The following is a 26,009-nucleotide window of genomic DNA, read 5'->3' on the forward strand; positions in this document are numbered from 1 at the left end:
GGTAGGTAAAGGTCATAATACCTACGGTTAATCTACAGGATTATGCTACTTCACACTAGCAAATGACCCGCCTGTTATATCATTGATAGGTATCAAAGACCTGATTAAAATATATCGAGAATGAATTTAAATATATTATCTAGATTAATATTACCTACTATATACTCCATTGAATCTTTTCAATTGTAATCACGAATTATGATAGTATTTTATTATATTGATTAATTGGAACCTGAAGCGGGCTAGCATTTAAAATATTATGGCAGGGGGTTTATACATAAATAGTAGGTAATTACATTCTGTCCAGCTATGCGTGCGTGTAGATACCTAGGTACAGGTCAAATTTATATAATATTATGTAGATACTCTTATCCGAAGAGCAATTGAGGAAGTTACGTAAAATAAGAAAAAAATACGATTTCAGATCAGATTATACGAACAACATCTGCAACTATCTTCAGCCATAATGGCTCCGATAAGCAGAGCTGAAGATAAATACCACGCATCGTGTAAAACGAGAAGGGTCCGAACATGTTAACGTTATCATTATTGATAATGATTGTTAATGGCAGTGATAATTAAAATGTTTGTTAAGCCTCACATGTCACATCTCACTCAATACTAAGTATTATCGTGCGATACAAAACGTGAGTTCGTAACAAAGAAGATTATAAATTTACTTACTATACATTTTTTTTATATAACAATTTTCAAGACACGTGTACCTTTACTATTGATGCAAGTAATAATTATTATAGCAATCCTTTTTCGAGGTTGTCGACTAAGGAATACTTTTAGGAATTAAATTATTGTTAAAGAAGTACATATAATGGTTTACCATGGAAGTAAATTGGTTGATAAGTTAAAAGTTCAAAAATGGAACTCAAGGTTTTCCATACCTAGTTGGTTAAAAACCTGCATAAATTAAAAAATCAATGTGGTAGGTCAGAAATGATTCATGGTGCATGCAACCGTTTTGTAATGATGCTGTTGTTTGTGTGTATTCGATAGCTAACGCCATGTCAGCGTATGACTAACTCTTACAAAACATGGGGTTAAGTGTATAAGTATTTGCCCGGTATATTTTCTTGGAACTCTAGTGACCCCTGAATAAAGGTATTGCTCAAATTATGAAGATAACATTGCGAGGATAGCAATCCTGTCCATACGAATGATAAGATTTTATAAGGGTTAGTACATCAATCCTTTTTCAGGGCACTTCCTGCTTAGAGGGACAAATAAAGACATATGTTGTTTTCATTTCCGTCTTAACAGCAAGATTGCAGAAAGTGTCCCGAAAAGGGTAATAGTACATTGTGCAACGAGGGGGGTAAGTGAAAGTTTTGATACGAGGGTGGTAATTCCCGACAGACGCAGGCTGGAGGGAATTAAAGACCCGAGTTTGCAATATTACCCACGGAGTTACACACCATGTTTTTCATCATACTTGCGAACAAAAAACTACATTTTTAAGCGAAATATTGAATGACATATCAAACATTCGTCCGCCATTTTGTAATTTCTTGACAGGTTAGGCATCGAAGGCACAGACCTATTCAGCATTCAGCCACGATTGATAATTATTTTAAATGGCTGTTAAATTAATCAAATTAAATATTTTTTAACATAATCATTAAATTATAAATGTCAGTATTTAAAAAGTAAAACTCATTTTTATGCTACTTGGTTTATATGAATAAGTGACATAATAATAATAAAACTCCCAAGGGAGTTTACCTTTTTATTCTTCACAATCCATAACTCCCGGGGGAACAACATAGGCCTTTGTCCTTCAGTACACCTGCATGAAATAAGATCTTTCTCGAGCAAGTGTGATGAAAATGTAATAACCGCTCAGCTCAAGATATGATGTGTAACTTGTAAGACAGTCGAGTGATCCTGAAGAACGACTACTCCAATTATGAACAAAACATTGCAAAGTTCAGTTTCTAGAGTTAGTTTTCCATCCACACGATCATTTCATGTCGCATCGCTCTAGTGACTGTTATCACCGATTCTTAAGATCAAACTAACAAAGATCAGACTAATGGGGACCCTTGTTTTCTCGATCTTTCTGTACGCGTCCGAAACCTGGACCATTAAAATCGAAACCCGTCGTAGGATAGATGCGTTCGAGATGTGGTGCTGGCGGAGAATGCTCCGGATCTCGTGGACTGAACGCCGCACAAATGCATCTATTCTCGATGAACTTAATATTAAAACGAGGCTCTCCACTGTTTGCACCCAACGTGTACTTGGTTTCTTCGGCCATCTAAGCAGGACAGGTCCAGATAGTCTGGAAAAGCTCATAATCACTGGCCGCATGCCAAGGAAACGTAGGGATGGACGTATGGCGCAGAGAATAACTTCAGAGACAAAAACCACATTTCAGGCTAGCATGCACCGGGCCGTAGATAGAGCGGCTTGGACAGCACTGGTGAAGAGTGTCCACAGTCACGTCCCTCAGCCATGAGGATACGTCAAGGAAGAAGATCACCGAGTTCAAGACGAACCAAAACAAATATCTAATATCTACGTGATTTTTCTTCAACCCGCGAGGCCCCAGCGCTTCCGTGTCTGAAATAGCCTTCCTTATTATCGCGATAGAATAACCACGATAATTACACGTCTGCTAAAGGGCAATTTCACAACCTTCCGAGTAATCGTTATTGGGAATCTTTAATTGATTAGTTTTTATTGCACGAACGTTAGATTTCATTACGTGCCAGTTTTATATGTAAACAACGTCATGTTAAATTGTTAGCACTAGTTGTCGATTAACGCAGTAGGTATCTATTTATGCCGCCATGACTTTGTTAAAGATTAAATATACACGAATTTGCCGTTATTTCTCCTTAAACATGTTTTTTTAAATATAACAGACGTAAACAGTAAATTACGCAGTTGTATTAATTTTAAGGTTTTTAAGACGTCGTCCTAGAAACGATTGTAATCAGGATAACCCTGACTGTTTGAGTTCCGAGTTGTTTAACTGTATTAAAACGGAATTTGATGCCTGTTTCATTCAGAAGAAGGTGCAAGGCAAGGCCAAGACTAAATTTTGCGACTGGGCTACGCCGGATATTCACGAGAAAAGACGCCGACTATACGACTTGTATGATTTAAAAGCAACTGATAAAAGGCCGGAATTTCTGGAGTACGTTAAGAATTTTTCTAAATCTTTTAAGATGATGTGTGTCGCCGCTAAAGCTGATTATTTGTCCAAAAAGATCCTAAGTTCTAGTGATAAAGTTAAAACTGTATGGCAAGTAATCGGCAATGAAACTGGAAAACGTAAGATGAAGGATCCGCACTACACCGTACGAATTGCTGACACTTTAGTAAGTTCTGACCGTGAAGTGGCAGATCATTTTGAGCGGTTTTTCTCGAATATACCGGTAGAAACAACAAAGTCTCTTAATTCATCGCCAGACGTCGCTGAAGAAATTTTGAAGACAAATGTGGCGGAATGTACAGAAATTTTCAAATTTTCGTATGTCACTCCGAACATAGTTCTTAAGACTTTTAGGTCATTAAATATAAAGAAAACAGAAGACCTATGGGGTCTGTCAGTCAAAGTATTACATTCCATTATTGAATCGATTGCACCATACTTAGCTGAGATTTTCAACAGATGCATTGATGCTGGAATTTTTCCAGATATTATGAAACATAGCAAAATTATCCCGTTGTTTAAATCAGGAACAAGAACCGACTCCACAAACTTTAGACCTATTTCAATACTACCGGCATTAAGCAAAGTGTTCGAGAAACTTATTCTAAATCAACTATCGTCACATTTCAACAGAAATAAACTGCTTGATAGCAATCAATTTGGTTTTACCAGAGGTCGATCAACTACTGACGCCGGTGTGGTACTTCTAAAACACATCTTTGACGCTTGGGAAAAAGCTCAAGATGCTATTGGAATTTTCTGTGATCTGTCGAAGGCATTTGATTGCGTTGATCACGAAAATTTAAAGAGAAAATTAAGCCACTATGGGATAAAAGCTAGTGCCCTTGACCTTGTCTCATCGTACCTTTCGAATAGAACTCAGCGAGTAGTTATTAATGGAACTCAATCGGCTGGGTCCCCGGTAGCCCTCGGAGTGCCGCAAGGTTCAATTCTTGGTCCCTTCCTGTTTTTGGTATACATCAATGACCTACCAAAAGTTGTGCAAGAAAGACATGATATAGTGTTGTTTGCAGATGACACTTCCCTTATATTTAAAGTGAACAGAAAGGAAAATAGATTCGAGAGCATTAATGACGCGCTATCTACCGTATTAAACTGGTTTACGGCAAACAATTTGCTTTTGAACGCAAAGAAAACCAAATGCATCAAATTTACGCTACCTAACGTCAAGCAGGTAAATAACAGCAAGATTAAAATAAAAGGTGATACGCTGGAATTTGAAGATCGAACTGTTTTCCTGGGAGTCACTTTAGACTCAAAACTGCAATGGCATGCACATATAGCCACTTTAGCCGGCAAACTTAGTTCAGCAGCCTATGCAGTGAGGAGAATCAGACAGCTAACAAACGTAGAGACGGCCAGGCTGGTTTACTTTAGTTACTTCCATAGTGTTATGTCGTATGGAATTCTGTTGTGGGGAAAAGCGGCAGACATTCAGACAATATTTGTACTGCAAAAGCGAGCTGTACGTTCCATCTATGGACTGGGCGCTCGAGTATCCCTAAGAGAGAAATTTAAAGATGCAAGCATTCTTACCGTTGCATCTCAATACATACTTGAGAATATTATGTATGTTCGGAAAAACATTAACGAATTCAAGCTTAACAGTGATATCCATAACTATAACACTAGAAACAAGCATAAACTTGCTGTGCCCGCCCACCGCCTCCGTAAGGTTAGTACGTCTTTCGTCGGGAACTGTACACGTTTTTATAACAAAGTTCCCACTGATATAGTGAATTTGCCTCTTAACAAATTTAAGTCACACGTTAAGAGCTCTTTGTTAAGTAAGGCGTATTATGCTGTGAATGATTTCATAGATGATAAGGATGCCTTTAAGCCAGTAGCTTGATCTTGATAGTATGATAAAAATGTCAGTAATAGTGTTTTCGTTTTCTTCCTGTGAAATAACCATACTAGCGTCCAGTAGAACTGACACAAGAGAACATCATGTTCTCGTTTGATTGTATTATTTTAGTTTTGGACACTTAGAGACCTTATACACCTCTAAGATTTTATTTTATTTTAAATTTTATTTTATTTTAAATTTCATTTTATTTTAATACCTATTTTAATGATTTGGACACTTAGAGACCTGTACATCTCTAAGTCAATTTAAATTTATAATTTAGTTTTATAGGTAGGCACTCCTTATGAATAATATGTAGTCGCGTTTATGTGGCGCTATGCCGTCTTTAATGCAACTTACAAGCACAAATGTTGTATCTCACAATTTTTTTTATTATATTTATATTAATACAACCCGGCAGCTTGAACATGTCATGCTCGCTTAAAAGTCTTTACTTACGGTGGCGTCGTTGATCGGGTCGCCACTTTCCCGAATGAAGGTTGAGGGAGGCGATGGCTGAGATACACGTCATACTCGTGAACGGGTGCTGTTTGTGGAGACCGGTCTGTTTAAGCTTACACGGGGTACAGGTTATGTTAAAGTATGTAACTTTACTTTTGAGTGACATTAACGTGAGACACTTCATTCGGTTCTTGTCTGTTTTAATTTATTTGTCTTTTAATTATTTATATAAGAATTCAAGCCTTGGCGACCCTCTACATCTCTAAGGATAATTTAATATATATTTTTATATTTTATCTCTGACACTTAGAGACTTATACATCTCTAAAGAATTTTAGTATTTTATGGTTTTATTTTTTTATCATAGTTTTTTTTTGTGTAATTTGACATTTAGAGACAGTATACATCTCTAATAAAGTATTTATTATTTCATAGATTCGATATTTGTAATTGTTTTTTTTTTAAATTTATTGTTTGTAAAAATGGACATGTAAAAGTGCCCCTGTGGCCTATTTGCTGAATAAATGTTTGATATTTGATATTTGATATTTGATTCTCACTAAATCGATAGATTTTTCTAATTAATTATTATTATTGAAGTAGGTACGAATGATATTATGTTTGATGCAATTTCAATTTCAATCTTATGCCATTTTTTTGGGTTTATTATCTTTTTTGGAAAAAGAGATTATCACGGTTCACAGAAGGATCTATATCTGAATCCCTAAAGTTTATTCTCCTATCTATATGTTATGGACCAAGTGATAAATTGGGCATTTTTCATAATGCCCGGGCATTATGAAAAATGCCCAATTTGAAATGGCAATGTGATAATAAATATGCAAATAATTAAATTGCCCGGGCATTATACATACTGCCTCTCACCTATTGGGCAAAGTAGTAAAAAAACATTTTTCAATACTATTATTTTTAATTTTAACATTAAAGTGAATGTAAAATTCCTTCGTTTCCTAAGATGCATATATTTATGATTATACATCATCTGCCTGCGTCATTTCCCATCATCTGGGGTCGGCTCTCCTTGTGTGTTTTCTCCATTCTGGGCGATATCTGGGTTCATATTTGCTTGTTTCAGGTCTTTTTGGACCGTCGTTAGCCAAGTGGCGGAGGGCTTTCCGCGCCCATGCTTCGTCGATGGTATGTCTAGGGCTACTCGCACCATGTGGTCTTCAGGACGCCTGAGGATGTGTCCATACCAGCGCAAACGTTTTCTTGGACTTTTTCAACAATGGGGGCGATTTTGAAGCTACCTCTGATATATTCGTTCCTGATTTTGTCGAGCCTGGTGACGCCCGCTGACCAGCGTAACATGCGCATCTCAGTGGTGTCGTGATTGCGTGCAGATTTTCATGCCTCCCGAAAAACGTCTCTTGGGGCATTCTTCTACAATGTGCGTAGTTGTTTGGTCTGGCGCGCTACATTACAGTTTGGTGAGGGTTTGTAACCCCATTTGTGGAGGTTGTGATTACAGCAGCTGTCGTCGGACCTTATTCTGTTCACTGTAACTCAGATCTTTCGTGGCTCGTCTAGACCGGGTGGTTATTTTGTTGTTTGATCTCGATACTAATACGCGCATGTAATACCTCTGGTGTTACCGGCGTCCATAGGCTACGGTGACTGCTTACCATCAGGCGGGCCGTATGCTTGTTTGCCACCGTCGTGGTATAAAAAAACTGTTGGAAAACTGAGTTTGTGTGCAGTACGAGTTCCAATTTTCCATCCATTCCAGGTTAACGTCGAAGAGATTTGAGCCGTACGTTAGGAAAGCTACCCAGTGTTTTTTTTTGTTTTTTTTTTTATGTAGCTAACCAGAGTCCTCTCCTCTTACATGGTTGAGAGGATGAACCTGAAGAAGCATGTCGTCGCAGTATTCCTCGACACAGAGAAGGCGATCGACAAGGTCTGGCAAGAGGGCCTGCAAGCCAAAGCTGTCAACGTCATCGGCCCCACGTCGAGTCATACACGTTGCCAACTCCTTCCTCACCAACCGACGCTTTCAAGTGGCAGTGACCTCGCGGGAGTCTCACAAGAAAGCTATCTATCGCCATCTTGTTATGCTTCGTATACCGTAGAGATAGAGATATAGGGGCAGCACATGAAAAAATACCTAGGGGTCACACAGGGGCATCACAACGGAGCAACACACGGAGTAGTTAGGGAGACGGGCTATAACTGCGCCTACCCTGCTTCGTCTACTGCTCCGCAGCAGCCATCCCCCATACGCATAAAGCTGGGGATCTATAAGACTTACTTGCCAGGACTCTCCTGCTAGGAGCCAAAAAGGGCCAGAAATGGCCACCTTAAACCCCCCAGAAAGGGAAGTAAAAAAATGAAGTTCGTTTTTACTATAATTCTAAACTGAATTACAAAAATAAGATCCGTCCGCGTCCATTCTTATTCGGTTTTAGTTCAGTCCAAACCTAAATAAAAACAGTGAGCGTTTTACAGTAAACAGTGAATCATTTGACGTCGGCACGTTGCTATAACGGACTCTGGTTGGTCAACGCGTGTCACGCGTTTATTTTCCTCCTCGCACCTCATCCAACGTATCTTTATTATCAAATTGCCCAACGACCACGTAGCAATATTCATAATGACCAGACAATGTGATAAATAATGAAGTTCAGATAATAATTTATCACTTGGCCCGATATAGCTTGCCATTATTCATAATGCCCGGGCATTATATATAATGCCCACATTAATCACTTGGTCCATGACATATACATTCCCTAATATTGTTTGTCATAATGATCAGTTGTCCTAACACTCGTATACCCTAATTTTGGTCTCCTTATTATCGAATGGGCGTTTTTTTTTCCTAATATGTTTTTCCCTAATGGTTTCCCTCAAGATAAAAGAATACTTATTACTTCATCTTCCATAAAATGATTGAGTTGTACTTGTAAATAACTAACAACAAATTTGAACCAAAATCAACTCTTTCCCTCATCAAAGAATTGCCAATAAAACGTCGCATGTGTAACTTTTTATTATTATTATTATAGATTTAAACTATCGAAAAACAATGTGCATCCCAAAAAAGACAAAAACGAAAAAATCTAAAATGTGTGGACTTTTTACTGGACTAAAAAAAAAACCAGCACCTGTATAAAAAATCTGCTTATCGTTTCCTACTCTATAAAAGTAGAAAAACAAAGTCTTGAAATGTAGAAGACGGGACCTCTAATAGTTTCTGAGAAACAAGATACATATTTTTGGGTCTCATACAAAAAAAACAGACTTTATTTTTTTCTGCTGTCAATATACCTTATTTCGAAAAAATTTATACCACATTTATTGTTCTCTATCGGATAGCATTTTTCAAAAAATGATTTTCTGAAAAAAGTGCGAATGTCCTCTTTTCGAGCCATCCAGCCCACCGTGAGTCGGTTCGATTTCCAGACAAAGTAACTTATTTTGTTTTAATCTTTGAATGCAGTATTACTCAGTTTTGAAAATAAAATAAAGTCTCCTTTTAGCAAAATATCCTATGTCTTATATTTAAGGTACTTTCCCTTGATGTCCCATAGTCTTGGGACGCCCCGTATATATTAACACAATATGGGTTAGTTCGTTTTGGCGAGAATCGCAGTGCTAACCTAACCTAACCTAACCTATTTTTGACAGCAGTTCGTTTTTACGATGGTCGCAATTCTAACCTAACCTAACCCACTTTTGTGGCAGCAGTTCGTTTTGGCGAGGATTGCAGTTCTAACCTGACTGAACCTTTTTTGACAGCAGTTTATAAAATACCTGTAAATACCGGTTTATTTCGGTTTTCCTCCGAACTTTTATAGGAAGGTAAACGTAAGAAGAACTTTATTGTAACCTAAATAAACATTATTTATTAAACGAGCGACGAAACGGCCGGCCGGCCTGATGGTGTGCCGCGTGGACACCGACATAGGAAGAAACCGGTTTTTATTCTTCTAAACCGGTTAATTTGACAAGAACTGTTCTCATAACTCGGTTTAAAAATAACGGTTTTTCGGGCGAAACTGAAATTAAAAGGTTTTGCGTCAAGTACTTGATAACGGTTTGGAAATTTAACCGGTTTGGGAGCCTTGCTCATAATTGGTCGAACAAGTTACCTGTAACTTATAATTTAACTAATTTTGAATTTACGAAAGTCTGACCTTTTTTTTTCATATTTATAAGCGAACTTGTTAATGAATTGTACTACATATAAGTTTATAAATGTAATGTATAAATTGTAACTATATAAATTGAATGAACTACTATATTATAAATATAGAATTGCTCTTAACGTCACGGGACAGGCTTAGCCTAGTGTGATCCATTAAATTAATATTTATGTAATTAACTGATTTAAAAAAATTAATTCTTGGCAAACCCCATAAAATTGTGCTTTTATAATGTTAGCTTACTATTTGCTACCATTCCTTTTAATTTCCTTCTAAATCCGAATGTAAAAATTAGTTACTGAATGGCTAAAAATGTTAACAGTTAGAAATTGAATCCATCTTGCAATTAAATTAAAAAGTTAAAAACACACAGTTTTTAAGAAACTGTTAGGTAAATCTCATTCTAGTTTTTACCCCTATTAACCCCCGCCATCCCTATTCACTCCGGTTGACGGTACCTACTACAATTTGATAGGTATCATTATGTTTTTCTTTAAATTATAGCGACGTAATTTTTTATTATTTAAAAAATTTGGTACTTAGCAGGTAGGCATGGTCAGAGTATCATTTTTCTATCATGCCTTTATTATGTTAAATAAATATATTTATCATTAAATACACCGCGACTGTAACGATACATTAATGATTAACTGAACAGTTAAAATATAAATAATATCTGCAACAGCTTCGATTAAGATTAATTGTTGTCATAATCCAGTCTAAATCTCTGTTAAAAAGCTAAAAGTATGTAGAAAGAGACGAGGAGAGTTTCGTCACTCACACTTATCTGGCATCTCGCTTAGTTCCATAGATAACCGATAGCGTTGTCTCTCTTTATTTACGTCCATGAAACGGTGACTTCACAGTATATGCAAAGAGAAACGAAGCAACGGTAAAACTGCTCAGCTTATTTCACAATAAAAGGGTTTTTATGAACTTATTTTTAAAGTTTATGTTTTGAAACCTACTTTTAATTTGTTTTTCATTCAAAAAAGGATGAATACAACTCTAAAAGTCAGGTATTTGTCATTTTGACGGTTTATCGATTGATGTGGTTGTTTTGGTTGCTCTACTTGGCCTCGTAAATCGTGGTGGGGGAAGCGCTACTCGCACGGTTTCTATTTTGCTTTTCTCGATTCAATTTCAGTTATTTTACCGCGCTGAGTGAGTCCGTGTCTCATTCGCGCGAGCATTTTATAACTTATTTATAATATATGAAGTCCACTTAGACATTAAAGGACTAATATAATTAGTGATAGTGAAAGGTTACAAGACGGATTTGGTTTGGATGTTATGTGGTGGTCTGTACAGACAGTGTAGTGCAATTTTTATACGAATCGGATGGATTGACGCAAATACAATTGTGCGTAACCCAAGTAAGTGAACGACGAAAAAGGCTGTGATTTTGTAACGAAAGCATACAAAGAGGTAAAAATAATAAATTGACGTTTGAAAGGTGTGAAAGTAGACGCAAGTGAATTTGCCAACGACCGAATCGAGCTAGCGAGTTGCGCGAGGAGTCGGCTTGGGTGTGAAGGACTCCCGAAATCGGGCGGTTAGTCTCGCCGCCGCCGCGCCATCTGGAGCTCGTATCACATCAACGCGAGCCGAATAATGTTCGCAAAATTCGACGTGTCCCGTACTTTCGCTGACAAAGTTGGAGAGTTGTGAATTGTTGTTGTCTATTGTTTGCTCGCGAGCGCCAGCGAGGGGTGGTAGCCTACATGGTTTTGGTGTGCGGCTGAGCCATGGCGACCGCCGAGATGAGTGTGCCGGATAAGAAGCCTGAGCACGAATCAGGATACTACGAAGGTAGCGACCAGGAGGGCAGCATGGAATGCGGGTGCCCGAGCCCTATTAGCAGTAGGAACAGCTCTCACTCGACCAAGCGTCGGCACACGGGACAGAAACATAAAAAGGCACCTGTGAAGAAGACTAGACCAGAGCCTAATGGACATGAGAAGGACAAGAGTGTGGAAATAGTGGAGTGTTCTAGTGCTGGTTTACCGTCAGTAAAGGAGAAGGAGGAGCCAGCTCCGGTGGCCGGGCCCAGCATGAAACGGAGCAGTTCTGTTGAGCTGATCGGTGGGACTGTCCCCGCACCGGCTCGGCACTCTGTGGACTGGAATCTTGTGGATGCTAGTAAAATTAGGAAAAGATATAAAGGTAAATTTAATTATTTTGATTATTTTTAATTACTTTTGAAAGTGTTAATAGGGAAAATAGAACAATAATTATTTGAACAGCAGCTTATCTTCTAAAATTTTCCTTTCGCCCAATTTTAGCATCATAACTAGAGTCGGACCTAGCCTTTGCATCGCATTTGCGATTACAAAGTATAGGAATGTCATCATGAACGTCAATCAATCAATTTTTCGTGTTATGGCTCCATCAAGGTGTTGATGATTCTGCCAATGTCGAGGTTGGATAAGACAAAATTTCCATGAAAATAATTATGACATTTATAATGACACCTCACTTTGTTCTGTACCTGAGTATGCAGACAAGCTAGAACAGAGCACTCTGGCACATACATATAAGAAGACCCGACCCCAGATAAACTGGGAAAATGGACAGGCAAAGAAGAAGAGACCTCACTTTGTTCTGTCAAGCCAAAGCAGTTAGATCAGACATTAGATCAGAACATACAGACTTACCAGTTTTTTCAAAGCTGAAAAAAATTGATATCTTTGGCTCTGATAACAGTGCAGCCAAACAAAACATGTTTTATAGATAGACATTGATTGCTTCTTATTATTGCATATTCTTTTTATTGCACACAAAGTTAATTTATCTCTTTGTCTTAATTTTAGTTTGTTTCATACCTAATTTACATTGATAATGATGCAAAAAATGTCATTGCAATGACTCAGGTCATTGCCATTTGTGTAATTTGAATACACATGAAAAAAAACATCAATAATTCAACTCCATAGATATAACAACAATATTTGAACAAATAAGCTTTTGACAAAAATTTCATATTTGGTACCAGCTATTATCGCTGGCTCTACTTTTCGTTTCACAGGCAAGTAATACTTATCAAGACTATTCAACAAACCCAAACACAATTACTTTCCGTTGTTTTATCACATCAGCAATTAAATTTTTGCAAATGATTTGTTCCTAGAGGAAATACAAGAGTTACTTTAAATATATTATACTAATTAGGGAATGCAAACCAGTTTTTAATTGTATGGGAAAACCAGTTATCAAACGAAACCCGTTTGCATTATTTTATCCTAAACAATATACCTATTTACCTATAGAGGTGTACCTCCTTGAATATTAGAAGAATTTCCTCAATCTCTCCAAGATCTCATTATCAGATATTATGGAATAGAACCAAATATTAACGTTGTGCATTTTTGATATTTTGGAGAAATTGAGTAGCAGTTTTATAAAAAGAGGTAACTCTCTATTATACCTACATAAATAAATTTGAAAGTGGAAGATATTTTGAAATGCGAATTTTAGTGTTAATATATAACATGTATTATTTTGACGACCGGTCTGGCCTAGTGGGTAGTGACCCTGCCTACGAAGCTGATGGTCCCGGGTTCAAATCCTGGTAAGGGCATGTATTCGTGTGATGAGCATGGATATTTGTTCCTGAGTCATGGGTGTTTTCTATGTATTTAAGTATTTATCAATATTTATATATATCGTTGTCTAAGTACCCTCAACACAAGCCTTATTGAGCTTACTGTGGGACTTAATCAATTTGTGTAATAATGTCCTATAATATTTATATATTTATATTTATATACAGAGTAATTCATGAGATGTGAGCAGGACTACACAATCAGTAAATGTTATTGAATCGTTCACCATCATATTAAGTAAAACAATCACGCTTCTTTTCTGTAACTTAACTGTTTGGTAAAGAAAAATTTGAGTATCTACAATCATGGACACCCAACAAAGATTAAACCTCTTTAACCATTATGACAGGACTCTGATTATGAAGAAAATAAAATGTCACACTTGAATGAGATATGATTTTTCAAAAGTAACCATGCTTCGATGACATTCAATTTGCACGTCACCATGATGGCACGTGTCAGCCTTACAAATTTTCAATCTGACGGTCACGTGACACCTGACACGAGTTTAACATTTTTCCCCATCACAAAAAGTGAACAGCACCTAAAGAAGTTTTCACTTCAAAAATAATACAAATCTTAAAGACAATCCAGCCAACTTTGAGAAATCCGGGGACTTACACTACTTACATGCATAAAAAATATCCTGATAAATTATTGAGAATGGCCTCTTTCAAAGTATTGATAATCAGTCAAAAATCATAATAGAACCTTTTAGCTATTAGCATTTTAACACTCTTGGCAGAATTTTCTTTCACGACAGATTAAATTCGAGAATTTTCTAAAAAAAAAAATTTTGGTATTTAAACTTTATTGGTAATGTTTACCAGTCAACCATAGCACCAATGAGAGACAAACAATGGTGCAGAGAGATCAGTGTATATCGTGTCATTCACAAAGACGCTTGCCTTGACTCGTATTGTCATATTATTAAAGATTAGATTTGACAAATCTGTGTGTCATCATGGATGACATGATCTATATAATACAACTTGGTGCTACAAAGGAGCGGGGCTTCCTGATACAGGTATAATATATTTGATAGGAAGTCCCAACCTTTTAACACATTATGTAACATTTATTAATGCAATAAGTATTTTTCATTATCATATAAACAAAGGTAAAAATAAAATTTAAGTTTATTTTGTAAAATTATCCTTTGTGAGGTGAAATAAAAACATTTTATTATTATATATTGAATGAACTTAAAAATATACATACATATATGTGACCTTAAGTATATTATTTGCTCACGTTAAATAATCAAGTTGTTTGGTTGTGTGTAGGGCTGCCACCTCGAATTTCGCCAAACCCGGACAAAGATTTAAAAAAAACCCGGACATTTGGCGTAAATCGCATTTTTCCCCCGGACGAGTCCGAAAATAATATTAAAAAAAAACAAGACCTTTAATTTTACATGTAGTTTTAATCTGCTTCCTTACATGAAAAGTGTCTGGTTTTTCCCCCGGACACTTCTTGACACCCCCCCCGGACGGCCTCCAAAGTAGGACAAATCCGGGAAAACCCGGACGGATGGCAGCCCTAGTTGTGTGTTATGAAGTGACTAAAAACTTGTTGCCCTTGGATCTTGACCTACCTAAACAAAACACATTTTGTAGTAATGTTTTTTTTTATATGCTAACCTATGACAGGTTAGCATGATACATTTTTAATGTGTATAAAAATATTATTTGATGTGAACAATTAATATGTTGTACTCTGAAGCTGGCTGTCCTCCCTCATTGGACTGGATTCTTCTCCAACTCATTCACCTGCCAAGCTTGACGCTGCTTGACGTATTCGTCTGTGGAATGCTCTCTCTCTGGCTATCAGACAAGCTCAGAGGAAGCTTACATTCAAAAACAAGTTGCATAAGCACTTATTTGAAAACATTCGTGACTAAATGTCTGCATGATATCTCACACTATGTACATAATTATTATATATATGTATGTTTATATATTGAATATGTATATATGGTGGTATATTTAAAATGTATATTTGCGTAAGTATAGTATCATAGTAATCTCGACTTGTGTCTATTTCCATATCAACTCTTTACAATCCTGCACCAAACTAACTATTTCTGTTTAGCCCAATGGTGGACTAGTAGAGAATGCCTCAAGGCGTTAAGTCCGCCATTTGTACTCTTTTTGTAAATTTGTGCAATAAAGTTTAAATAAATAAATAATATCATAGTTACACAATAAATAGTTGATATTTGCGTCTCCTACTGATAGATTGCAGAGTTGATTAAAGAAAGTTGGACCACGCTATCTCTAGCTTAGTACATTACGATACAAGTGCGAAAAATAGGAAATTCAAAACGAGTGGCGATAAATTAAAACACGACCGAAGGGAGTGTTTTAAATCGACACGAGTTCCGAATTACCTATTCGCACATGTATCGTACAACGTTTTACAGTACATATGGCCCTTTAAATGTTTGACACAGTAACGTAATATGCTAATTTGCGCACTAGTGCGGTAAAGTAGCACCATATGTACTGTAAAAATCGTTTCGATCCTCTTAGGAATTATCCACCCTATTACCTTTTCTTAATACCAAAATCACAAAATCTGACAGATGCTTTATATCTGCGTTTGAAGTTAACCTACAACCTACTCAACTGTCACTTAGGTAAATTTTCATTAACAGTCATGTGCGTTCGTTGATAATTGTTTGTTCCAATCTGTGATTTTGACATTTTTGTATTTGTTAGACAGAGGCAAAATTTAACAGAAGTTTGCTAAGTTTTATGAAAATGGGGGCAGAATTTATTAAGCAATGACCCTTTTTCAATGCCACTTGACACAAAATAAAATCTAATGAAAACACTCAACTTTTCTGAGCTAAATGTAAACAACAATAAAAAAATATGTTGATTCGTCTTTTAAGTTTGTAAACAATCTAAAATGATGTAAACAAGTTTAAGCTTCTGCAATGAAAAGACATAACTTTTTGTTTTGACAAAGTTCATTCTCTTCATTCCTTCATTTATTCCTTTTGAAATTATCAAGACGAAGTGCTAATGGATATTTAGTGACTTTCTCTGTTTAAAGAAAATATTATTGAATTTGTAGAGATTAATTTAAAAATCACCTCTACCATACTGCAGTGTGTTAAAATATGACGTTATCAACCAAAAGGGTACGTATTGTAAGGTGCTATTTCCATGTTCCATAAATTGAAATCAACATTATTATTGCATTCAAAAGCAAGTTGCGTAAGCACTTATTTGAAAACATTCGTGACTAAATGTCTGCGTGATATCTCACACTAATAGGTACATAATTATTATATATATGTAATTATTATTTATATATGTATATTGAATATGTATATATGTATGTATATTTAAAATATATATTTGTGTAAGTATAGTATCATGGTAGTCTCGACTTGTGTCTATTTCCATATCAACTCTTTACAATTCTGCACCAAACTAACTATTTCTGTTTAGCCCAATGGTTGACTGGTAGAGAATGCCTCAAGGCGTTAAGTCCGCCATTTGTACTCTTTTTGTAAATATGTGCAATAAAGTTTAAACAAACGAACATTATTGACAACTGGCAATGTTTGTTTTGGTTGAAAAAGTTAATATTTACCCCTACTCCCACAAACAGTCAGCCTGCCTGGTTGACCAGTATTCCTGTGCTGGAAGTTTGTGACTGTAATTACATCAGTGACTGAGCATACATAGACTTTGATTGTCACCGGCTTTCCTAATTTCCAGACAGTTTTATTTATTGTATTTTTATAACCGCAATCAGCTAGTTTTAGTCATAATCAGATTTTCTGTCGTCTTTAAAGATATTTTGGCTTCTAAATCATCATTCAAGATTGTTTCTGAGGGTATTGAGAGGTATTCCATTAAACTGTCTTTTTGACATTGATAGAATTTGCTATCTAGTGCCTGGTCTAGTTGTATTTGCCATCTTTTCAGCCTAGTCCAATTGGTATTGGCGTTCACGAAATCCCTCACAAATTTGTCTGCTTTTGCTTTTTCAGTCATTCTTGGTTCTTTACCCCTATCTGTTTTCCTCTTTGAAAACTGGCATCTTTAGGAATTCATATATTTCTGTATTTTTTGCAAACCATGGTGCGCATTTAGAGCACTTAGGACATTATTGTGAAACCTTTGCAGAGTCTCGAGGTTTGAGTTACTAGCCGTTCCCCAGAGTTATAAATCATAAATCATTTATTTTGCTTGAAACATGGTACAAAAGATGGTCAATATATTAGGGAAACACACATTTCACCAGCAGCTGGCATGCAAAATTACAAAATTACACGTAGGTATTCATTCCATATTTACAAGGTCATAACAGATCAATATAATTAAAACAAGCAAGAAAACATAACAATATTAAAATACATTAGTAATTTTACAACACATTGATATTATTAATTAAAATAATTAGGAGATTAGCAATGTCAATAAAATAAAAGAGCTTAAAAATACATAATTATACCTATCAGTTAAGAATATTCTCGTAATAATCAAAATAATCATTGACACTATAGAAACATTTATCTACTAACCATTTTTTTAACCTAGATTTAAATGAATTAAATGGTAATTTTTTGATATCATCATGTGAGTTAAATCCCGTATGTCCGAAAGGGTTTTGTAATGCATTTATACATTAGCAATTTTAGTGGTTAGTGTAAGAGATTATCATCTACCAATTTTCAGACATTTCATCGTTCATTATTTTCTTTAAGCCAATGAACAGAAGAAAAGCCTAGTTATCGTATATGTACAGTCAGCAAAACTCTGTGCTTATGTAGGGGTGCTAATCTAATAATTTTGCTGATTGTTCCATTGTAAATTAGAAGTATTATTCTTCCTTTCTCTCTGTAAATAATATATTTTAATACTATCTTATTTCCCTCGTCTGTTTGTACTTGCCTATCAATAAAATATAAAACGTTTTTTACAAACCGCAATTGTTTTGCAAATGGCGCCCCAGTATCAGGCCTTGGTGCGATAGCCGTTATCAGGTATGGCCGCCATTGGCTTGTGTTGCCATGAAACGAAAGTGTTACAAGGTGTTCTGTCCATTGCATTTTTATGGTTTTGATAGGATTAGTATAGTTTTTTATCCCTTGCAGTGGCAGCCCGTCGACTCCCGACAGATTGTCATTTAAATTTCAAATTTGATTAATTGAAATAAAATCTAAATTTCAACAACTCAAAAATGACATATGCCACTTGAAGAGTTATGCTACCGATTAAAACAGCCTGACTATAGACAATGTTCTAATGTAGTAATGTTTTAATGGCTCATATATTTTAGTCCCATGGTTGATTTTTAGAACATAATATATCATTACATCTAGTAAGGTTTAATGGCGTTATTCATAAACGCGTTTCTGACCTGAATAAGCTATGAATCGTTTGTCTTTATCTGTAATTTTGACTTGTATATTTGTAAGAAAGGGATAAAACATAATTTAACTAATTCAGCCCCGTAAAGTTTCATGAATAAGGGCGTAATGTCTGTAGAAATACCTAACAACGTAACAACAATGTGCAATATTTTCAGAAGTTGTGTTTGTTTTATCTTCTTATTATCATATGTAAGGTAGGTGTGTTTAAAAAAAGGATAATAGTCAATTTTTTTATTAAACACTGAAATTTATATGGTCTGTTCATGTAAAATCATAGATAGTTGTTCCAATTTAATCAGGTTGAATTTACTTTAGGATTACATGATTGTCAGTGATATAACTTATTAAACCAGGACTTTCCATAGGTAGGGATTGAAAATATATTTTTTACAAAATCGAAACACAAGGAGCAGTATAACAGTAATGACTTTAATATTACAATTAGCTTATGAATTACAGGTCATTTAAATATTTACCAGGCAGTCCTGATAAATATGATAGGTAATGTTACATTATGATACATTATAAATGGTAACCTGTTTGTTTCTCTATGACAAGGCTACTTATTATAAATATTATAATATAACATGTCCACAAACACTACATTAAGCACAGCAAATTGTATTTTAAATAATTATTCCTGCAATTGAAATATAAAATAATAATTATCTTGCAATTGGTTACAATAAATAAATAAAAAAAACAATTTAATTCATACATAATGTAATCTGTGTTAGATTTCATAATAAATAAGTTTTTTGTAAAAAAAAAAATCTTTTTTGTTACAAGCTTTTCTGTTTGACTGTACTTTTGTTTCAACAAGCAACTACTTATTGAGACAATTCTAACAAACCCAAACACAATTAGGTAGCATTGTTTCATCATAGAGTTCCTATGTCCACCTCCTGTCTCCATCATCAGATCAGCTCCATGGTACCATTATATTGCATTGTCACCCAACTTAAATATGTATGTGAAGTTTCAGCTCAGTCACATAATAGGAAGCAGGTTGCAAGATTTGTCCAGAACATACATACAATCATACATACTTGTAAAATTTAATAAGAAAATTGCCAACTGTTTGTTGGTTGGCTGTGTAAACATAACTAGCTACCCAATAGGTAGGTCATCAATATACATTCTGGTAAATTATGACAATTCTCACCTTTAGACAATTCATAAAGAGAGTTCAACGAACTTATGTCATTGTAAATATTGTAAAGGTAAAAAATATCATTATCACTTGTCATGTTAATGATTATCTGGGTACAAATGTATTTAAAAACACTGGTATACATGCGTGCAGAGTGCATGTTATTTTTCGTGTTGGTTGGTATGTTTATTTTAATTGTATTTCAAAGTAAATATTATGATGGTATGTATTCGTTAGTTTCATGTTATAGCTGCTTATAGTAAAAACTTGTGTAAATTGCTGTCCTTCGCTAAATGGTTTTCGGATCTTTACTTTTCGATCGTTTGGGTGCGTTGGGGTAATTCCAGCGTATATTTTTGAAATATGGACAGTGTGTTCGTGGCGTTCGCCCTTCGACTTCAAAATCTTACCGAATCCATAATAGTCTATGCCTCTTGTCTAGTAAATTTTATATTTACTATATTATAATTTAGATTTTATAAATGTTTAGCAATAAAATATCATGTGATCTTTAACAATGTGCTGACATCTCTTACTGACTTCTAGAACTATTGCAATAAACTCCAAGCTAAGGATGTAATTATTCATTTATATGCACATAAATACAATATCATTTCACAATGAGCTATGTTGGGACTATTATTACAAGGTGCAAAAACCTCGAACAAATAAATATTTCATAAGAACAATACAATAATGTACATATTTACAAATATAATTGTGAAATGGAACATGCCAGTATTTTAACATAAAATAAACGCTTATTATTTATCTAGTACTTGCACTAACATTGCCAGTGGGCCGCTTTAATAAAGCCTGTAACAGGTTTTTTTTTATCTCTTATCAATATTTTGTGATGTGAAAAACCGCACACTAGTTGGATCACTGATATCAATTGTTATAACCAGCGTTTGAAAAAACCCGGAAAAATACGGGAAAATGCAAATTTCAGTTTCAATACTTCCGAAAAAAAAACGAATAAAGCCGAATTAATCAAGTTTTTTTTAAACTTTTGTATTTTTCAATATGTACTTGATTAGCAATTTAAACAGGTAGGTTAAGGTTAGGTTTAAACAGGTAGGTCTATGTGTTAGTTTCTCGCATTTTATTAACTTTGACACTCATCACTCATCAGTGGCATTGTGTATGACGTATTTATTTTTTCTGAATAAAACAGAAAAAAAAAACGAAAAAAACGAAATTTGGTAATATTCCCAAAAAAAAATTTTTTTTTCCAGAATTTTCATCCCTTAGTTATAACACTGCGGCTGTTAGTGTTGTAACACTGTATACAATTTACTAACTGTGCGTAAATGGCTTGAAAACCGTGCCCTACAGTTATTTCTCACACCGAATGCAATGCATAATGTATATTTTATTTTAATTATCCATTCTTAACTTGCGCCTGCGTTGATTATCAAGTAGGCAAATATTTAACTGTATCTATTAAGTTCCCATGATATTTTGTAAGATATGATTTATGAGAATGAAAGCAAAGAATGCGCACTGTAACTTTGTGTTAAAAAAATACATAATGTAACTATAAATTTAAAAAAAAATTTATTCAGACAGCACAGTGGCCCATATTTTATGTTAATAAATAAGTTTGGTTGGTTATATTTAGACTAAACACATTTAATTAATTTAAATAATAACATCCCCAGAGAGGGTTTAACAATAATGTTCACGTATAATTGTCAAAATAACGTACGATTTTTTGTTTCAGTCAATCTAAATGGACAATCAAAAGTGGACATATCACATTTCGACCTGCTCAAAGTTCTCGGCACAGGAGGTAAGTCACCAATTTTATTAAATAGTTTAAAAACACGTTTAAGAAAACTAAATGGCGTAGTTAATTAAAAAATACATATATTATTTTTATTATTATAAAAAGTATTTAAATGTTGCATATAGCTGACCTGTTTGACGACCTGTCTGGTCTAGTGGGTAGTGACCCTTCCTATGAAGCCGATGGTCCCGGGTTCAAATCCTGGCAAGGGCATTTATTCGTGTGATGAGCATGGATATTTTTTCCTGAGTCATGGATGTTTTCTATGTATTTAAGTATTTATAAATATGTATATATTATATATATCGTTGTCTAAGTACCCGAAACAGCTTTTATTGAGCTTACCGTGGGACTTAGTTAATTTGTGTAATAATGTCCTATAATAATAATAATTATTATTATATAGCATTGTTGTAACACGGGCATTACATTTAACTCGACCAAACAATTGAAAACTGTGACATATCAATGTCATTTCGAACATCGATCGTCCGAGATAATGCTTACGTTTAGTAGCAAATGTATGAACTCGTAGTAAACACTAATCAATGTGTAAACAGGCCCTAAGGCAAGTGCAAACGCTCGTAAGGGCCTTATCAGATAATTATTATTATTGATTATCTCCGAAATTGAGTTAATTAGAATACCGGTGTGTTTGAGAAAGGTACTTAATTTGAGGTCAGGGATGCAGCTTTAAAAAAAGAAATAAAAACACGGTGTATAAGTTACTGTATGGCGCTTATCACACTGGATCCGATTCGCACGTCGCTCCAGAGTGCCAAGCGCCATACGGTTTGTGCTCGTGCTGCCTCTGGCGGCAGAGTATTGCAGTATTACTGCCTATTTTGCCTTGGGGGTAAAGGTCTATCCAAAATATCAATATTATCTATGAGGTAGGAGCTTGAGCATCGGTAGCACTATTAATGTCAAATTTCTATGAAAATATGACGTTTATAATGACACCCTCACTTTTCTAATCAATTCGGTAGAAATTTACCTTACAGGGACTCTAGTAATTATTCCATATGCAGGTAAATATTAACCAATAATTCAATATACAGGGTGATTCAGTGACAATCAGTAAAACATAATAAATCGTTCACCATCATATTTAACTTTTTGTTAAGGAAAAATATAAATATCTTCAACCTCCCTTCCTCTTTAACCGTTATGACAGCACTTTGATTATGAAGAAAATGAAATGTCACACTTGGGAGAGATACGATTTTTCAAAACTAACTAGACTCCGATGACAATCAATTTGTCACTTGTTGTCACTGTCAAGGTGACCATAAAATGTCGTAAATAAACTGATTTTTTTTTGAAAAAAAAAACTTTATCTCACAAATACTGGTTCGAAACAATTGCTTATAACCTACTGAATTCGCAGGGTTGATTCCTGCGATCCTGGTCACGTCCCCAGAATCATTCTGTATAATAAATATTTATCAATATATTGATTAAATTTATATCCTAGAACTGTCTAAATTATCCGTTATGTATTCAAACAGCAAATTTACCCTTCTGCGCAAAAAAATACGCTGAGTAATTAGACTAACTTTATTCCTATTTGACTGGAGTACAGTTCACGGTTCACAAGAACTGCGTGCCTATGGGCAGAGGTCATTGACCTGCCGCATGGGGTGTTTATTAGATAATTGGTTCCGAGCTTTACCAAGACAGCTGATTCTTTGAGTTAGTATTATTAAATAAGACAGTAGTCTGTGAGATTAGACTTTATTTCTTAGTGTATAAGGTCCACTTTTAAAAGGCCATGTATATGAATTTATTTAATTCTGTATTAGTTATGGTTTCTGGGTGAATTTTAAATACCTATTAAGGTGGACGGTGGACGTTCGTGTGCTCATCACTGTCCCAGTACATGTCATCTTTAAATTTAAGTCATAAGTCTTTTAAGTAAGAGCCGACGCGACGTCCTTTTAAAAGGTAAATTTAAATCGATTTTTTATAGATGTGACAGACAGCAGGCCCAGCAGGGTATCATCCATTTGGCATTAGCATGTACACCATTAGTTTACGTTAAAGATCTTATATAATATTAATTTATTTAGTTCAATGAGACGTGGTTTTAATTTTTTTTTACCACGTCGGTGTCAAACAAGCATACAGCCCGCCTGATGGTAAGCAGTCACAGGACGCTTGAAACAGCAGAGGTGTTACATGCGCGTTGCCGACCCTTTTAAAACCTGAGTATTATATATAAAAACTGATAGCGCGATGTAGAACTTTATTGAACCGTGCAAATTGTAGCTCAAGTATGAAGCCCATGCGCACGCCATCTGTTGAACGTTGTTGCGATAAAAGAGTCGGCGAAAGTGCCCAATGGGGTTGACTAGTATTTTACAAATGGCGCCAGCATAGTTTTTACCTGTCAATCCTACGAATAGTGTCAAATACATGTTTTTTTATGGCCTGGATGCTAAGTCAAATCCCGTAGAACAAAACTAGAGACAGGTAAAGCATTAAAGAATGGCAAATAATGTAAACAAACCTATTTATCTTTAATACTTCATCATCTCGCGCTTTTTAAGGACAACAATGATTTTATCTACAGCTAATATACTTAAATCTTTTATTTATTTATGTCAATTATTAGTTAAAATATAGTTTAGGTTTAAAGAAATTTATTTTCTCATAAGATTATTTACAGTTCACTTACCTGAGAAGTTAACACTAATTTAACTATGATATGGTGAGCGTATGCGTATATTTAGATTTACAAAAATCGCCTTAAATTATCTACACTATAATATTTTATAGTACTAGAAATTATCACTTTATAATTAACAGTATACAGAGAAGAGTTATAATGATATATGTTAATTTATAATATTTCAATGAAAACAACTTTTGTAAAAATGTTTGTTTACAGCATTTCTATTGAACCCCATTATTGCCATCCATAAAACCTATTACGACAGTGGTAAACCCCATTTGATACTTTATTAAACATTTAGATTAGAAATCTGTTTACTTATTTCCGAACATAAACAACATTGTTTTGAACGTTTTGCGCAACGGCCGTTTCCATTTTTCTGGACAAACAGCGACGTTAAACTGACCATCGAAGGATCTTAAGTCTTCGGCATAAGGCTCATGATGTATACGTTAATTTGTATAGGGGGCGTAGAACCAGGAAATTAGAAAGGAACAACAGATAAACCGCGCCCCGCGAAACTCGCGACGGAAGATTTGGCGATTGCGTGGCTTTCAACCTTTTACCTCAATAACTCAGAAAGTATACTACTTTAAGTACTTTAACAGATGGAACGTGAAGTTCCCGGGTTTGGGCGGAGTTCGGAACTGAAGCCCGAGCGCGGTCACGTTGGCAGTAATGCTCGGTCGCAATTCCAGTTTTGATTAACGAATTATTATTAGATGTCGATTGTTTAGGTTTTTGCTAGTCAGGTTCAAGACTTTTTTTTTATATATACTACGTCGGTGGCAAACAAGCATACGGCCCGCCTGATGGTAAGCAGTCTCCGTAGCCTATATACGCCTGCAACTCCAGAGGAGTTACATGCGCGTTGCCGACCCTAAACCCGCTCCCCCTCGTTGAGCTCTGGCAACCTTACTCACCGGCAGGAGTAGGGTCTAGTGTTATTTGGCTGCTGTTTTCTGTAAGGTGGAGGTACTTTCCCAGTTGGGCTCTGCTCTAGATCTGGAATGACATCCACTGGCTGTGCCCTACCACACAAAGCGAGTTGACATTCACATTGCCCATACCTCTCTTTTGGACGTAGTTTAAGGACGTACCCGGGTCCCTTTAAGGACGTATCCCAAAAGTTCAAGACGTGATTATATTATTATTCAGTTCCTATGAAGAAAGGACGCTTAGCACAAGGAATGTCGTACATTGACCCGTCTGTTTGTCTCTATCGGTCACGCGTAATTATATTCTTGTCCGCCCATGATGCCGGCGGTTAATGACACTGCGAGCGGGACAGTAATATAATTATGTGTGTGCGATAGAGATGAACAGACTGGTCAATGTACAAAATTCCTTGTTCTAAGCCTGCTTTCTTTTGTCCACCATCACATTCATCGTGTTTTATGATTTGCACTTAAATTTGTTAAAGTACATATAGCACATTTGAACATTTCAATTTCTCTGTAATTTAAAAAACCATAAACCAAACTTCTAAAAGAAATCTTATACGCAGTTTACGCACATCCACCAATACTATTATCAATACACTTACCAGACCATACATAATTCTATCAAAAATCAAAAATCAAAAAAAAATAAGGTATATCGTTGCTGTCAGAACCATCATCCACACAGTTAATTGTCAAATCATCCTTATTGCAAAGATTTAAGGTTCATCTCTGGTTAGCTATTATTGTTATTCATATAGTCAGCG

At 35.3% G+C, this 26,009-nt stretch overlaps 1 protein-coding gene across 1 annotated transcript in view; it reads left to right on the top strand.

Annotated features, from left to right (window-relative positions):
• Positions 1-10,744: 10,744 nt before the first annotated feature.
• Positions 10,745-26,009, top strand: part of LOC133531019 (ribosomal protein S6 kinase alpha-4-like) — a 126,501-nt gene continuing 111,236 nt past the window's right edge. The window contains exons 1-2 of the mRNA XM_061869094.1: positions 10,745-11,842; positions 21,559-21,627. Coding sequence (XP_061725078.1) covers positions 11,425-11,842; positions 21,559-21,627 — 487 coding nt within the window. The 5' untranslated portion in view covers positions 10,745-11,424. The remainder of the gene's footprint in view (positions 11,843-21,558; positions 21,628-26,009) is intronic.

Source organism: Cydia pomonella, chromosome 24, assembly GCF_033807575.1.
Source record: "Cydia pomonella isolate Wapato2018A chromosome 24, ilCydPomo1, whole genome shotgun sequence".
NCBI classification, from domain to species: Eukaryota; Metazoa; Arthropoda; class Insecta; order Lepidoptera; family Tortricidae; genus Cydia; species Cydia pomonella.